Source organism: Vombatus ursinus, unplaced genomic scaffold (assembly GCF_900497805.2).
Source record: "Vombatus ursinus unplaced genomic scaffold, bare-nosed wombat genome assembly UNPS02012147.1, whole genome shotgun sequence".
NCBI lineage: Eukaryota > Metazoa > Chordata > Mammalia > Diprotodontia > Vombatidae > Vombatus > Vombatus ursinus.
The window spans coordinates 1,412,726-1,429,918 of record NW_020951925.1 but is presented as its reverse complement, the minus strand read 5'-3'; the positions used below and the strand labels follow the sequence as shown (position 1 = coordinate 1,429,918).

Below are 17,193 nucleotides of genomic sequence, written 5' to 3'. Positions count from 1 at the left end.
CTTGTTTCACGCGCTTGTTGAGATGAGCCTGGGCAGCCATGTTTAGACAAGCGTTTACCTGAAAAAGGACCTGGGAGTTTTAGTGGACCACAAGCTCAATGGGACTCCACAGAGTACTATACTAGGCAGCATTAGGAGAGGTGTAGAATGGAGAATGAGGATGGAGGGCAGTGACGGTGGATGCCACACTCTGCCAGGAGCAGACCATATCTGCAGATCATGTCCCTTCTGGGCACTATCTGCTTTCCTTGTTAAACAGCTGCGGATACCTAGCATAGAAGGAGGGGACCGCGAGGCACTTGGAGTGCAGACCATGCCGGGGGGGGGGGGGGGGACGGACGGCTGGAGGGAGCGCAGGATTCTCAGCCGGAGAAAAGCCACAGGCAAGAAGCTATCCCAGGCAGGACCATGAGCCTCCTTCTGGCTGGTGCCAGGGCAGAGCCAAGGCAGCGGGGAGGATTTGGTCTTAGCCCAAAGAAGCATTTCCTATATGCGTGAGTAACAGTATGGGGTGGGCGGGGAAGGGGCCGTGGCTGGAACTCTTCCTGTGGAGGCTGGCCGGCCCCTGGCTCCTGCAGAGGTCTTTCCTCCTCGGGCACCGGTCATACCCTGTGGCCTTCGGTCTAACTAAGATTCTGTGAGTCTGTGAGAGGAGGGGGTCGCTTCCTGCCTTCTCTGGGCCCGCTGCGAAGGAGCAGAGACCTTTGCCTGGGAACAGGTATCGAGAGATCAGAAAATCACAGATTCAGAGCTCAGAGGGACATGGAGACCGTCTAGCCTAATTTTCATTTTACAAGTGAGACAACTGAGGCAGAGAAGGTCCTGACTAGTAGTACAGCAGAGGCTGGCTAGATGGGCCTCTGAGGCCTTCTCCTGCCTCAAGCTGCAGGGAGGAAGCTTAGTACATCAGAAGGCGCACTGGATTTAGAGTTAGGACACCTGGATCCCAACCCCATCTCGGCCACTCGCGTGGTCATGGGCCTCAGCTTCACTGTCTGTAAAATGAGGGGACTGTGTCTTTGAGACCCCTCCTTGCCTCCCTTTCCTCCTCTGGAAAACGATGGGGAGGAGGGGAGGAGATGACCCCAGTCCCTTCCCACAATGGAGTATTTTATGGTTCAATAACTTGGATGTAAAATGGCACCAGCCAGCCATCATGTTCCAAGCTGAAAAAGAACTCATGGGATTTCAGGAGCTCTGGTGATGAGCTCCTGGGCGTGGCTGCGCTGGTCCTCAGAGAGCAAATGCACACGCCACCCCGGCCCCCACGGAAGCCTGGCCAGCTTCAGAGGACCCCCACAGACGATGCTCCACTGACGGACGTGGCTGGACTGAGCCCGGCGTCCCTTCAGTGCCCTGATGAGTTCGCAGAGGAAGAGGAGGAGGAGCTGAACGTGACGAGAGAAGATGAGAATTCCAGAACACTGGAGACGGAAGGACCTCAAAAGCCATCTCATCCAACCCCATGTGAGTAAGAAGGGTCTCCACAACAGAGCCCACAGGGCTCACCCATCCTTCTGAGGATGAGCGGAGAATCCACACTCCCCCAGAGTGACCTGTTCCACAGCGGGACGGCTTCACTGTTGAGATTGTGACAAGCCACAATCTGGCCCTTCTTCCTTCCTCTGTGGTCAGGGGTCAAGCAGAGCAGGCCGGCCCTTCTGATATCTGAAAACATGGCACGCCCTGGCGCCTCCCTAGTCCTGAATCTGGGGCCTCTCTTCAAGGCACCCACCTCTTAGCTTCCTTGGCTCTCGGGTCCAACCCCTTCTTTCAAAGCGCCAAATCTCGCCTGCCCCAGGCTTTTCCACAGTCTGCTGCTGAGCCAAACTCTCCCAGCTTATGTTACATTTTTGAGCCCAAGTATAAAACTCATGATTTATCTTGACTAACATCCATTTCATTACGTCTAGCCTGACTTTGAAGCTTGATGAGATATTCTGAATCCTAATTCTGGCTCTGAATGTGTCAGCTCTCACCCGCAGATTTGTGCCATTAGCAAACAGAAGCATGTCTACACCCGTATCAAAGATGTGGAGGAAAAGGTCAAAGCGACAGGACAGCGTGCAGATCCCTGGGGCACCCCACTAGAGACCGCCATCCAAGCTGACCACTGGTGAACACATTCCTTCAGGGGGATGCTTTGGGTCAAGAATCCCTCCGACCACGTCTCCATCTGCCTCAGCCCACTGTTCTCTGACTCACCTCTCTCTCATTGTCAAACACTCCTTAAAACTTAGGTAAACCCTCTCCGCACCAACCAAGGTTGGTCTGTTGTAGACCAGGGAGTCCTCTGTGCCTCCTCGGAAGCTGCACTTCTGGGCTTGTGGACTGCGTTACTTTGGCATGAGAGTTAGCGCAGCATGGTGCATAGAGAGCTGGCCAGGGAGCCGGGAAGTTGTGGGTTCCAGTTCTGCCTTTGGCCCCTACTGCCTGTGTGCCCCAGACAACTAAGACTGGAAGTTGCAGAGAAGAAGGTGTTGACTCGAAGTGGAGGAGGGGATTTTCTTGCTGGGGAGCTCCCTATGCCAGTGAAGCCACGGGTGCAGTGCCCATCAATATCCCCTTCCCTTAGGAGCAAACAGAGCTGAGCTACGTCTTGAATGATCATGGAGAGTGGGAGAAGTGGGGGTGTTTTGTGTTTGCTGGCCCAGTGCCTACCGTAGAGGAGCCCAGAATGTTTCTGGAATTGCATTGGGCGTATGCAGCCAACACCACTGACGATTAGAGGATCCTGGGACTCTTCTTTCTTTGAAAATCAGGGCCCATTGCTCGTCTCCAACCCCCTGGGGCCTTTCTCACCCTCCATGATCTTTCAAGACAAAGTTCAGGCATTTGCCTTCTCAAAGAAGCTTTTCCAGATCCCCTCCACTGCTGTTTCCCTTTCTCCCCAACCACTTTGCATTTTGCATCTTATGTTTTATTTGCATTACTTCTTTTTATGTTTTTTTTTTTTGTAAATACTTAAATATGTTCTCCCTGTCTCTCCTATTAGAATAGGGTAGGAATTTTTCGCCATTGTATTTGTATCTCCACACTTCCTTCAGAGTCTGGCACCTGAGAGATGCTTGATAAATACTTATCGATTGAGCAGTTGAACTAAAATCACAATGGGTGCTTTTCCTACCACACATTTTCTTTCCTGCCCATATCATAGCTCTCTGTGTCCAGAATTTACTTTCTCTACTAGACTTCAGATCCCTTCTGTCCCCAGCCCTAGTACAAAAAAGCCTTTGAAGGTGCTCAATAAATGTTTGGTGAAGGAATGGAAGGCGTTTTATGAGTAATTACCAATCATTTTGGTTGGTGAGCAAATCTCCCCGAGCAAACCCGAATGCCTTCTCCGGTATGTTGTAGGGATGCAGATGTATAGAGGGGTTCCCTTCTGACCCACCTAAGTCCCCAGAAGGTGCTTGGGGGGCATGTTGAAATTAGGAATTAGAGGGAGAGACTCTAGTCTAGGAGCCGGTGGGAAGCAAAGGGAAACAGCTATTTGTAGAAGGGTGAGCTGGCTTGGGTGGACACTGCAAAGGGTCAGGGAGTAGAAGTATGATGAACACAGGGAACGATAAGGTTTGTAAAGCAAGAAAAGGACAAGAAATACATGGGGAGGGATGGAGGAAAAAGGGAGGGACAAAGGGGAAAGGGAGAAAGGGGGGCAGTGGAGGCAAAGAAGTGAAGGGGAAAGAAATGGGGGAGAGTGGCTCACTTGTGCCAACTCTCACGTCAAGGGCTCAATCTCATTTAACACATCCATTGATACGGGACATGCACTCGTTCACATCAAGGGAGAGGCACCAGGCAAAGCTTTGCCAGACTGAGCTCATGTCATTTTTCATTACATGGTAGCATGTTAGTTCAGTACACAATAACATATTTTATGTAAATTGTTTTTGGAAAACATTATTTTTCAAAAGGGAAAAAACTACATTTGATTAAATACTGAAAAGGGGGGAATAAAGAAGAGAGTGGACTTGGAAAAAATGACCAAATTATGTTCTTCAATACTAGTGGATCTTGTCAGACCCAACAAACAAGCTTTATGAAAATGGGGAACCTTCATAAGAAGATTCTCCCATGGGCCCATATTGAGTGAGGGTGAAAAGATGAAGAATGTGAGGGATTTCATTTGAGACTTTAGGAGCAATTTAATAAAAGGTTAAACAATTTTTTGGTGGGTAGTTTCTGTCTCAAATGGAATCAGAAGTAAATTTGTACAGTTTCTGTTCCCAAACCTTAGATCCCCAGGCCAACCATGGTGACCAGGGGCAGGGCGTGGAAGGGTGGCATGATGAGTTCACCTAGGCAGCCCCGGGAGAGAGGGAGAAAGGGAAGTGAACAGAGAGACAGAAGTCAGGGCTCATTGGTTGCAGAGCTGCACAGACATTTATTGAGTACAAACAACAGCAGACACGGCTCACAGAGACTGGAGCGTCCTGAGCTGGATCCAAAGAAAAGGTTCTTAAGAAGCTATTGTCTTGAGAAAGATCCCAGCAGTCCCTGTGGATCCTAATATCATTTCATTTCCCCCCACCCCAGCCCCAGCAAATGATTTCCCCTTTAAAAAATAAACCTGACTTTCCCCCCTTGCTCTCATTAATACAACAATGGCTTGTCTGGACCCTGCCACATTGGGAAAAGACCCTTCCTGAATGGGCTCCAGTGGAGATGTCTGGAGGTCTCCATTGGTCCCCACACATTCTACTTCCAAAATAACAAGGGAAAAGCCATGCCATGGCTTCAGGACATAGGTTGGAGGGTAGGAGGTTAGCCAAGACAAGCAAAGGTGGGGGAGTGGAGTGGCAGGGAGGTGGGGGACGGGAAGTCATTATGGAATATTGGAAAGTGAAGACATATTGCAAAGCAACCGTAGTTCTAGAGAATGAATTTGATTATAATCTAGTGGACATGGCATCCAGATGTCAAATCAAACATTAGAACATCTAAGCTAGGCTAACACTGAAGGGACGAGCTTTCTTTAGAAACGGCACAATTGGGACCATCCCAGAAGGTATTTAAAATAATCAACACCACACGTGCACCCAAAGCATGGACAGACCTGGAGCATCAATTAAGAGCTCAGGAGACATCAGGGACAGAGGCTGGAGCTAGTCAAGAAATGTGTGTGTCTGCATGTGTGCATGTATGCGAGTGTGCATATGTGTGTGTGTGTGTGTGTGTGTGCGCATTATATATAGAGAGATATAGGTAATATATACTTCTGTTAGTAAAGAGGTTGAGGGTAAGGGAGGACAGTCAATATACAGATTGTACAAGCTGGGTGGAGTGCCACTGGCTGAAGAGGGTCGGGTGATGCAGAATGGAGGATGATGGGTAGAAATTAGAGTGCGCCCATTCCAGTGACCTCAGACGTCAGCCTAGAATAGACAAAGGCAAAGAGAAAAGGGAGAGGAAAGAGATTAGAAATGGAAACCCACATAGTTTCTGAGGCCATCCTTTGCCCTGCTAACATGGCTACTCATTTCCCAACTATTAGACCGGGAACAAAGACAAAGATGAGGCCAAATTGGAACAGTGGATCTTCTACTCTCTCCCTGACTGGCTCCTCCCATGTGTCTTGCACACACAACAAAGGGCAGGAGGTGCATCTACCACAACTGAACAGTGACGACAACAGGCTTCAGTGAACCGTCAGGGAGAACTCACAGGAAGCAAATTCCAAGGGAGCTCCAGAAAGACCGCTGCGGCATATGGGCTGTAACCTGGCTGTGTTGCTTCCTGAGACCACAAAGCAGCTCCCAAGGACTCTGTCTGCCTCAGGACTATCTCCACCTCATAATCCCCCATTAGATGATATCTCAGGTTAGCATGATAGAGGGCTGCTATCAGATGGGGTGAAAGGGTGCTCATTGAGAGGTCCCAGAGGGAATCCCAGAGGGAAGGGAGTGGCAGAACAGAGGATTCCCAGACATTGACAGAAGAAGAGTTTCTCTAGAAGTGACCAAAACAAAACCTACTCCTTTTGAGTTTCCCAGGGCCACTGATAAGAGATCCATACTTCAAGGTCAAAGACGCTTGTGGCCTGTGAGGAAGACCAAGGCTGGCTATCGTACAAAGATGTGTTAATGGGGTATGGGTAAATGAAGAAAAATGGAAGCAGATTCTCTTTTGATGAGAGTTTCATAACCTATATTTCTCAGTGCCGTCCACTAAGCTCTCATTCTTCCTGTCTATAATATCACACAACAGTCCTGTAACAGAAGGGGTGAAGTCTAGGGCGATAGCCACATAGTCTCAGGAATCAGGGAATCTAGGCTTAATCTTGGCTCTGCCACTTTAGGACCTGGAATAAAATCCTTTTTTAAAAACTCAGAGCCTCTGTAAAAAGCATGGGTGGGGTTACATGGTTGCTTACATTCATTTCAACCCTAAAATAATGAAAGTTTAAGAAACTTGATTTCTGGTGGCAGAAGGTGAAGTAGGATTATTTACTGAGGCTAAACCAATCCAACCACCAGCCTCCATTTCTGGCTCTCTTGTCCTCTTTCTAGGGTTATATGGAGAGATGTGGTTACACCTATTCCTCCAAAGGGTCTTGCTCATGATTCACTCATTGACTTGCCACGAGTCAATCCTGAAAGATTCTATTAACTCTCTAGCTCAACAGCCTTAAAGCAAGGATAATGCGACAGGCAGCTCCAACCTGCAGAATTTTTGCCTACAAAGTAATTGTGTTCTTCAAGAATCCAAATGACTGCTGAGTTATCAAAAAAAGTCCATTTTTACTTTAATCAGTGGCGCTGTGCATCTGTTTGGATTCCAGTTCCCTCAACAGAAGCAATACAGGGAGGGCCATGTCCAGTTGCCTAGAATAACCCATTCCTCAGCCATATCAAGTGTGTGGGACTCATTTAGAGCCTTGTGAAGATATAATTTTAAAAATCCTTTGAGCCATTCAGAAAACGATGGTGTTGGAGAATGGAGTATGGGGCGAATAAGTCTCTTGCTTTCTGTTATTGGTCTGCTTTGTACCGCCCTGCTGCCATGAGCACCTGAGCACCTCACTCAGGACTGTTTGCATCTTACAGATTTCTCAGTAGAAGGCCATGCCACTATTGTGTCAGAGAAAGAGGAGATAGACACGCTTTCCATGGCAGACATCCATCCTGGGTGAGCAGCCTCTAACTCAACTTTTCTAGTGAACTATTTTTCAGTATTTTTTTAAATAGAAAATCAAAACACTGCACTTACAGGAACAAAGACTTTTCCTGGAAAAATGTGTTTAGTGGAATGACTCAAAGAAATGGAAGCTACGAGTTGGGGAAGTAATTGCCAAGTAAGTGAGCTATGTCACGCACATTGGAATATTCCTCCTAGGTAATAACAGCCTGTGATACATTCATTGGGATGAAGATGTCAGCCTTAATCTTGAAATATGTCCAGGGTGTGTGTATGTGTGTGTGTGTGTGTGATAATGTAAAATCTCACCTAAGATACGGAGGGAAATCAATATGTTGGGAGTGTTCTGCTTAAGCAAAGGATTGGTTTTTGTAGAAACGGGACTAAAGCCAGCCAATTTACAGGTGGGGGGGGAGAGGGCTGAATCACTTCCTCTGACAAAATCTTTCCTGCCCTCTAGCTACTTGTGGCTCAAACGGTTAGCCAGTGAGCTGGAAAGACTTGGGAGAGCTGGATTGGCTGCAGGAGGCTGCTTAGGTGAAGAGGAAGAACAAGGTCTCGAAGTGAGAAGGCAATGTGGGAGAATGGAGGGACATCAGAAGGGGCAATGAGAAGCTGCCCACCAGATTGGCTTCCAGCGATTCAGCGAGTGTTAAGTTTCCAGGAAGCTGATTGGAATAATGCATATTACAGGCCAGCCCAACAATGGGACTTCCCCCTAGCCTAGACAACTTTCCACATCAAGTTTCAATGAAAGGAATATTTCAAGACTGGAAAGGAAAGCAAACTAGATGTCATGACTACCATTTAAAAAATGGCACCAGGTATCTCTAAATCATGGCCTATCCATTCGTAGCTATTCATGATGGTAGAGAAGCTACTGATTGACAAGAGGACTGATCCAACATTCTACCTACTTTGAACATGGTCAAGTTTCAAGTCTTAAGATGCTTTCTCTTCCTGCCTAAAGTACGGGGGCCTTTCCTGAATCTGGATCTTTTAGCCATGTGATGCTTGGTGCTATCATATCTTATTCCTTGGTTGTCCTTCCTTTAGCAGGAGCCAGCCCAGAGGACTGGGGTGGCAAGGGGGCGATACTCAAGGCTCCAGTTACCACTGCTCACCTGGCATTGATGAGGTACTGGGCAAGGCTGATGTTAGCTGGGGTTCCTGTGATGGTAATTTGGCGCTCCGATGACCCTTCTGTGGCATTGGCGATTTTGATCTGTGCTCCAGACATCTGCCGAATTTCATTGATTTTGGTCCCTTGGCGTCCGATTATGCAGCCTATTAGCTAGAAAAAAGGACGGAGGGAATTTCTTAGAGAAGAGTCTGAGGGAGTCCTCTCCTTGCCAGTAAGCAGGAACACATGGTCACAGGTTGCTGCATCTGCTGGCAAATTGACTTTGGTCTTTGAACCAGTGGGAGAATTTAGTGCTCCTGAAAGGAAAAAACCCTGCCTGGGATCCCATTGAAACTGAGGATGCTCACCCCATGGTCCAGCAGGTATACCCTCTATCTCTTTCTCCTCAGTGGGATCCCCCATGGTTAGGACCCACCAAGCTGGAGAACTCTTGCAGAAGGGTGAAGCCTTGTGCCGTGATCAGAATTCTTAGGGTGGCATTGAGCCCAAGTCATTTAAACCTCACTTTCATGTGGGAACCAGGTCACAACTGACCCTGGGGCTCCAGAGCTGGAAGAGTAGTGGGCCGATGCCTTGCTTCTGAGGAAAGTTAACTTAGGGTGACACCGAAAACCCTTGCCCTTGGTTTGTGGACTCCTGACCAGTGGTAGCTCTGTATTTTTCTCCTAGCTTTCTCTTATTTCTAACAAAAGAGCAGATAAAGCCTCAGGTTCTCAAATGATTCTGCACATTTGCCAGGCATCAATCACCAGCCTCCAACCTCCAGTCAAACTGATAATCTGGAAGGAGGTCAAGGGAAGAGTTGCTTTTCCCAGAAGCCAAGCTCAGGAGAAGTAAGAAAGGCAAGAACATGGTGAGAAGAAAGAATTAGAAGCCAGAGGTCCAAGAGTGGCCAGGTAAGGACACTGGGCTGAGGGCATGGAGATGAAAGCCCTCTCTCTATAGCAAGTCTACCATCAAGCCCACCATCTTTGCCTCCTCTTGAGCTCTGACCCTGCCTGCCCACAGAGTTGATCCTCAGGGAAAAGAACGTTGTCAACTTCTGAAGCTGTCTCCCCTTAGCATCTCCAAAGTGGCCTTGTAAAGACCATGGCTGACAGGAGTGAAGAAGAAATGCACACTCCGCAGAGACTTCAAGAAGAACCAGGGGGTCTCTAGGAGCTGCTGGAAGAGGAATTTCCTGTTTTCTATCCAGCAGGACTAACAGTGTAGGAAGAAGAGAAGAGGAACTTAGCTTATCACCAAAGACAAGAGAAACTCATGAAAGGGAGGAATGCTCCAGTCTTGTTTTCAGCTTTGCCTCTGACTCCATTTTCGCATAGCTATGATGGGGACAAGGACATAGATCGGTCTTTGGGAAGTCTGAAGAGTACCAGCCTAATGACAAAGTGTGAGGACATTTAGAAATTCTAGCGAGAGCCCCGGGGGTACCATCAAGCCTGATCGGTGACCTTGAGGAGAGAATGAACCTCTGAGCTGCCAGAGGAGAGATTGTGGAGATAATGCCGGACCTTGCAGCAGAGATGAGCCCCGGGGCTCCCACAGCCACTGGCTGTGGACTCCCCCCAGAGCTTTGTACTCTGCTCATCTCTGAAGCCTTTCTGGTGTCTCTGCCAGAGCCCCAACGGGGACGTGAGTCTCTTCAAGACCAGCGCTCTGCACACACCTGCTGCCATCAGGTGCCCAGGCCAGGGCCCCTCTGGGAGCCACAGAATGCTGGCGGGCTGGGCACACACGAGCCTGGGTAAGCCCTAGCACCCGGGAGGTCGAAGCCCTAGCAATGAAAATGAGGCGCCACTCTGCCCAGGCACCAGGCGCCGCGAGTGCGGGAGGCTTTTCCTCCCGCGGCCGTGTCCAGCCTTGGCTGGCTCCAAAGATCTTTCCTTGGGCGCTTAAAGATCTTCCTGCTCACTCAGATCCTTTGCAAGGGGCCTTTGCCTTAATCCCCTCAATCACCAGGGATGGAGCATCTGCAGAAGCTGCGCTTTCATGGCTTCGTGGCTCTTCTCCAATAAGCCGCCTTTGAAGCAATTTTTAAACCATCTTTTAAAAGTTCGGTTTGCTCTTTTCCAAGGAGCTTTTCCATTTTGCCCCTTATTTCCTCCTTCTGATCGTTAAGTCTGAATGGTTTTTCCCCTGTATTTCTCCATTTCCGGGGGCTCTCGCCTCTCCAAGCCTCACCTCCTTGCCCTTCTGCTCCCCGCCATCCTTTTTCCATCTAGCTCCCTCCTTTCTCCTGAGCGCCTGCATCTTCAGTAAACACTCTTCCAAACGTGGGCAGCAGGTACCGCCTCTCTTTCCACTATGCCTCTTAGGAAGCAGGCTTCATCGTATGCAGTGCAGTCCAAAGAGAAGTGTGGTGCAGTGGGTGGAGCTGGCCTTAAGCCAAGAAGACCTGAGTTCAAACCCTGTTTCAGATACTCAGGTTGTGCAAACCTGGGCAAGAAAGTGCCTTAACCTCTCAGTGAGCCAAGTAACTCTGTGACTAGAAGGGGAAAAGAAGGTAATGGTCTGCACATTAGGAGCTTCCTCATCCAGACATTCCCTGGGCCAATGAAATCAGAAGGCTCGTAGAAAAAGAAAGGAGAGGAGGGTAGAGAGGAGGAGGGGAAGGAGGGGAGAGGAGGGAGAGGAAGGGGAGAGGAGGAAGGGAAGGGAGGAGGGGAGGAGAAGGGAAGGGAGAGAAAGGGAGAGGAGAGGAGGGGGAGAAGAGAGGAGGGGAGAGGGAAAGGAAAGGAGAGAAGAGAGGAGGGCAGAGAAGAGGAGAGGAGAGAAGAGGGGAGAGGAGGAAGGGAAGGGAGGAGAGAAGAGGAGGGGAAGAGAGAAGAGGAGAGGAGGGGGAGAGAAAAGGAGAGAAGAGGAAGGGAGGGGAGAAGAGAGGAGGGCAGAGAAGAGGGGAGAGGAGAGGAGAGAAGAGGAGGGGAGAGGAGGAAGGGAGGGGAGGAGGGGAGGAGAAGGGAAGGGAGAGAAAGGGAGAGGAGAGTAAGGGGAGAAGAGAGGAGGGGGGAGGGAAAGGAAAGGAGAGAAGAGGAGGGGAGAGAAGAGGAAGGGAGGAGAGAAGAGAGGAGGACAGAGAAGAGGGGAGAGGGGACAGGAGAGGAGAGGGGACAGGAGAGGAGAGGAGAGGAGGGGAGAGGAGGAAGGGAGGGGTTAGGGAGGGGAGAGGAGGGGAAGGAAAGACCAACAACCATCGCAACAAAGCACAAAACAAGATCAGAGGTTAGCACCGTCAGTCCTGGAGATGGAATCTCTTCTCCCAGGGAATGTAGAGTCGGCCTGGCTGTAGACAGTGGCCTGGGGCACTTTGAGGTTCTGGGACTTGCCCAGACCCCCACAACCTGTATGTGTTATGTATCAGACCCAGGGAGTGACACCAGGTCTTCTGACACCAAGTGAGGGATTTCCACTCAGCCACAGCGGCTCTATAGCCTTGCCTATTGTCTCCATCATTCCTAATTTATTTAGACAATCTCTTTTTGGTCCAAAAGGGCAGTTGAGTTTCTTTTGCTTTTGTTGAACAATTCATTTCAGCCTCTTTCCAATTCCGAGGACTGGACCTCTGAGAGGATGGCTGCTCTCCAAAGATGCATGGCTGTTTAGAAAGGCTTGTAATTGGTGAGAAGGAAAAGGTCAATTACTTACCCCATGTGCTCCCTTGGCTCCTTCCTTTGGGACCCCCAACCCCTGCACCTCTTCAGTCATCTCCTCATTACATGTGGCATCTGGGGAAGCAGCCTGCACAGTGTGGTAGCTGCCCGTGCCCACTTGTGATGGCATCGACCACAGTACTCATCCTTGGAGTAGACACAGCCCCTCTTCACTGAACTCTCAACTTTTGGGAATCCATAGGTACATGCCAGATAGTTTATGCCAAGATTCAAAGAGCCATTAAAGGCAGCCCCGCATTCTAACATCTCCTAATGGGAAAAGGAGGCCTCAGCTCCCTCTTCCCAGCCCCAAAGTCCTGCCTAGCACACCCGGGCAGGGCAGGGTGGGGGAGATTGTGGGTGCTCTAGAGATGGAGAGAAGGGTGATCCTGCGCACCACTACGGACATCGACAAAGTCAAACTTTAATTGGTCATCAGAGTGATGGTGTCAATGACAATCAAGGCAGAATTCTTCAACTGAAAGAAGCCAAAAGCTGAGGATGCTTTCATGATCTTTCAAAGGTCAAGCCACTTTAGGGGAGATGTGCCAATTCATGACTTTTGATCACCACTGCCTCCCCTCCCCTTCCACGCCCCTGGCCTTCCTTACCAGATGTCCACAAAGGCAGAGTCCTATGCCTTGCTGTCGTTGGACCATCCTATGTATTTCTCTTCTCTTTGTCAATCTGTCTCTGTCCTATTCTCTTTGCCCCTGCCTCTGTTTATCTCCCATTCTGAGTTTTTACTACAGTGAAAGGAAAACCTTCAGATTGATGGGGTAGATTTTCTGACTGTTGGGGGATTTCCAGTGACATCAGGACTTACAAAAACGTTTGCTTGTAAATCATCCATTACCCACAAGTAGAAGAGATGGGACATTGAGAAAAAGTCTAGTATTGATCCCTCTCACAATTACTCAGACTCATGGCCAAGAAGAAGTCTCAGCGTATTAGAACTCGTAAGTGAAGATTCTAAACATTTAGTGGGAAAGGACTTGGTCCATGCCAGTCCCTTTCAGAGGAAGGCAACCATGAAGATGGTGGATCTCATGTCAGATGAAGGGCAGTTGGAGGTATGTTTAGCCTAGAGAGAAGAGTTGAGTGAGACCCAGACACTCTCTTCCCATAGCTAAAGGCCTATCCTGTGGAAGTGGCATTATGGATTGAAAACCAAGAGTAAATGGTGGGATGGTGGTCATGAAGATGTAGACATAGTTTGATTTCAGGAAAACCTTCCTAACAATGATAGCTGGCCCAAAGCAGAAAGGGTGGGAGCTGGTGGGCTTGCTCCCCTCAAGGCATTCATGCAAAGGCCAGATGAGTGGCCACCAGAGATGGGGGAAGGGCAATCCTTGGTCTGCTGTGTGTGTGTTGGACCTTTCCCACCCTAAAGATCTGTGCACCTCCCTGCAAACTTGCAGCGAGGAGGGCTGAAGGACTTTTGGAACCCTCAGTTCTTTGACAGATTTGGTCTCCCTCAGTGCTGAGGACTTCAATCCAGCCTCTTTCATGAGCACTAAATTCACTTTAAATGCAGATAAAGGAAGAAGAAAAGATGGTCAAGATCTCAAAGCAAAAAAAAGTCTAGCTAAACCAGTGGACATGGCCACAAGCCAGTGGGTTTAACCCCCTTGATCCACGTGCTTGTTTCATGGCAGACCAGTGCTTAGCTACAAGGTGACATTGAGTTAGGCAGCCTGCCAGCCATCCAGTCAGCCAGGGCTGGCCTCTCTGCCTCATATCAAGTGCCCAATGGAGCGCCCAATCACACATGACCCTCCCTCACACACGGGCACACAGAAGAGTCAGAGAGGCGATACTCACATCATTGGGAATGGTGAGTTCATGAGTACTGGCCGGGGGACTGGCATCCAGACCTGGTCACAGGTAAGGGAACATGGTTACAGTATGAAGGAAAACCATACCTTGGATGACATTGGGAAGGAACAGAGGCACACACTGATCACACGTGGAGCTGCTTGTCTACAGGGGAGGGAGGGAAGGTGCCCAAGGAGGGGGAGATTCCATGGAGAGAGAGCCTGAGCCAAGGATGCTCAGTGTCCAGGCCCAAGCTGGGGATTCAGGGACTCTTCTGTCCTCCACTTCTCCCTAAAAAGTTATTATTTTTTAAATTTAAAGGAGTCACCAAAACCAGGCAGGGACCATCTCCTTTACTGTGATGCTGTTGTCTCCTGCCTTCCTTTAGTCTCCATCAGACAATACCAGACTAGTGTGAGCTGCTGAGAAAACTTCCAAAACCCATTTGGGAGTCATGGAACTAGGCAGCATCTATGCAGAAGAAGTCATATTATTAGGCATGTGGAGACCCTCCCTCCTCTGTGTCAGTGGAGGGTATTTCACCCTCTTGCACTGAGAGTATGTCCCCACAGTATCCAACAGTGCATGGCTATGGCCAGGAGGTACATCAGCAAAGGCCACACTGACCACCAGAATAGACCAGGCATGAAGGGAAGCAATCAGCTCCAAAGGGAAGCCACAGCCTCCAGAACACACATGTGTCATTGGTAAGGCTCTCTCTACTAGCCAAGGTAGATGACTTGCTTTTGTGAGATACAGATGCTACTGGCATACAAGCTTGCCCCAATACCGACTCTGAAATATATGAAGAAAGCAGGGAAGGAAGGAAGGGAGGAAGGAAGAAAGGAAAGAAACAAGGAATGAAAGGAAGGAAAGAAGGAAGCAAGGAACAAAGGAAGGGAAGAAGGAAGCAAAGAAGAAAGGAGGGAAGAAAGGAAAGAAACAAGAAAATAAAGAAGCAAGGAAGGAAGGGAAGAAACAAGGAAGGAAAGAAAGAAGGAAGGAAAGGAAAAAGGAAGGATGGAAGGAGGGAAGGAAGGACAAAAGGAAAGATTGCAGTAAGGAAGGAAGTAAGGAATCAAGCAAGGAAGGAAAGAACAAAAGGAAGGGGGGAAGGAGGGAAGGAGGGAAGGAAGGAAGGATTTCATTCAGTTTTATCCTGAAAGCCTAGAAGGTCAATTGGCCTTGGGTCAGCACACAGTAGTCATGACCAAGGGGCAGAAGGCACACTAACTAGCTGGGGGAATTCTGGAGCCATGCCATCTCTCCTTCTCTTTGAAAACCCAGCTGATGCCTTCTCAGCCTGTCTTAATGGCTCAGTCAGTAAACATGTGGGAACTTCTTTCAAAGTCAAGGGTGAAGACTGGCTGGAATGGGTCCTAACACCCCAAACTGTGACAGTTCTTGACAGGGCTTATCAAACAGCTTCTCTGAGAAGGCTTTTCCCACAGAGTCAAGCTTTTGTTTTGCACCTACAGCTGAAACGGGTCAGGCAAACTCCTGCCAGTGTCTCAGTGGAGAGGAACTGTCTGGTTGGCCGTGATGTGGGGCCATGGGATTCCCACCAGCAGTAACAGTAGATGTTTGGCTGAACCCCAGCATCTATAGGGGGAGAAGGTTGGGGTCCATGGTAAAAACAGCAGGAGGAGGGGGGTCAAGGTTGTCTCACCAACACAATTCTACTCAGTTGGATAGGCTTTACCAGACTTGAAAATGCCAGATGCCAATTGCCAGATGTTCCTCTGGCTCCTAAGTTCAGACAGAGGAACCAAGAGTGTCCATGCTCATCACTTCCTCCTAGGAGGGCTTCACCCCCTCTCCCTAATGCCCCATTGGGGTTTCCAATAGAAGGGAGCTCTTGCCAGTTTCCTGTGGAATCTTGCCCAGGAGTGCATAAATACTTCTAGAAATGACAAAGTTAAGCCATCTTTCCTTTTCTTGGGGTTGGAAGGGCTGACCACCAAAATAGATGGGCTATTGACCATGCATTGAATCCATCAACCAATGAGTCACATCTCAGCAGGTCTTGAGCTGAGGAGATGGGCCAGGAGGGGGAGAGGAGATGAAAATGGAGGGAAGGCAAATGTCGGAATTCCATCTGTTCAGAAGCCATTGATACTGTGACCACAGCCCACAGAATTCAACACCAAAACTGACCTCACCTGTCTACTCCTGCAGCCATAGCATCATTTGCTTAATTGGCAAATCCCTCTTGGGAGTTTGTGTCCCATGGGATTTCTGACAGGACAACATCAAACTGTCAACACAAGAGTCCAAAGAAAATTCCAAGACAAGCCCTTCCAGGCTCAGTCCGAGTGCCACCGCCTATTGGAAGACTATTCTGATCTCCCCAGCTGCTGTGTCCTCTTCCCAAATTGCTCTGCATCTGATGTCAATGCACATGCTATTTCCTCCTGATTATGCGTAAGCGTCTTGAGGGAAGGGGTCATTTTGCTTTTGTCTTTACAGGCTCAGAGCCTAGTAGAGTAGGTACCTAATAAGTGCTCAATGGATTATTGAACTGGACATTATGGAAGCAGGAGGCCAGCAGAGTCAGAGGTGGCCATAAAGATGCCCTGCACACAACTGACATGACCATGAGCAGCCTGACTCCTGCCAGGGTTGACTGAGGGTCACCCACCAGGGAAGCTCTCTGGAAAGGACCCAATGGCTGTCAATCCCAAACTGGAAGGTACCTTAAAGGTCATCCCGTCCAAGCCCTCTCATCTGACAGACTGAGGCCCAGGGAAGGAGGTGACTTGACCAAGGTCACCTAGGCAGTAAGGGGTAGAACCCAGGAACTCTGACCCCAATGCCCTTTCTCCTGCCCCCAGCTGCCTCAGAGAAGAACAGGAGGATCATTGTTCATGCCCTTGACTCGAGCTCTGGTCAGCAAAGCAGGAGGTCCAGCAGGGCCAGGAAGTTGGACAGGCCTCAGGTGTACAGCCCGCACCACTGACATCCAGGGACCAGCTGAGCTGTGCCCACAGTGGGGAGGTGTGGCCCTTTATCATCTCAAGCACTCTGTCTTTTGTGGCTCTAGGGGTGAGAGAAGGGCTTCCCGCAGGGATGTAATCAAGGGTCTTTGGAAAACTGAAGAAAATATAATTTTAAAGTGTGTGTGTGTTAGGTCTTAGACTCATAATTGGAATGACTTTTATAGAGTCCTCACATTTTATGGATGAAGAAACTGATGCTCATGGATGGAAAGGGACTTGGCTTACCCATGAGGCATATTCTAGACACAGCAACTCCAGGGTAGCTTGTATTTAATTTGTATATACTTTGTAATTTATCTTCCTGTCTGTCTGCCCATCTATCTCTCCATCTATCTGTCTATCATCTGCCTATCTATCTATCTAATCATCTAGCTGTCTGTCCATTTGTCTATCATCTATCTGTCATCCATCTATCCATCTATCTATCTAGACATCTATCCATCCA

General features: G+C 49.0%; 1 protein-coding gene across 8 annotated transcripts in view; it reads right to left on the bottom strand.

Annotated features, from left to right (window-relative positions):
• Positions 1 to 5,341: 5,341 nt before the first annotated feature.
• Positions 5,342 to 17,193, bottom strand: part of PCBP3 (poly(rC) binding protein 3) — a 59,773-nt gene continuing 47,921 nt past the window's right edge. For all 8 annotated transcript variants that reach the window (XM_027857454.1, XM_027857455.1, XM_027857456.1 and 5 more), the window contains 3 exons: positions 13,756 to 13,808; positions 8,265 to 8,434; positions 5,342 to 5,378 (listed from right to left, as the gene is read on the bottom strand). In XM_027857454.1, coding sequence (XP_027713255.1) covers positions 5,342 to 5,378; positions 8,265 to 8,434; positions 13,756 to 13,808 — 260 coding nt within the window. The remainder of the gene's footprint in view (positions 5,379 to 8,264; positions 8,435 to 13,755; positions 13,809 to 17,193) is intronic.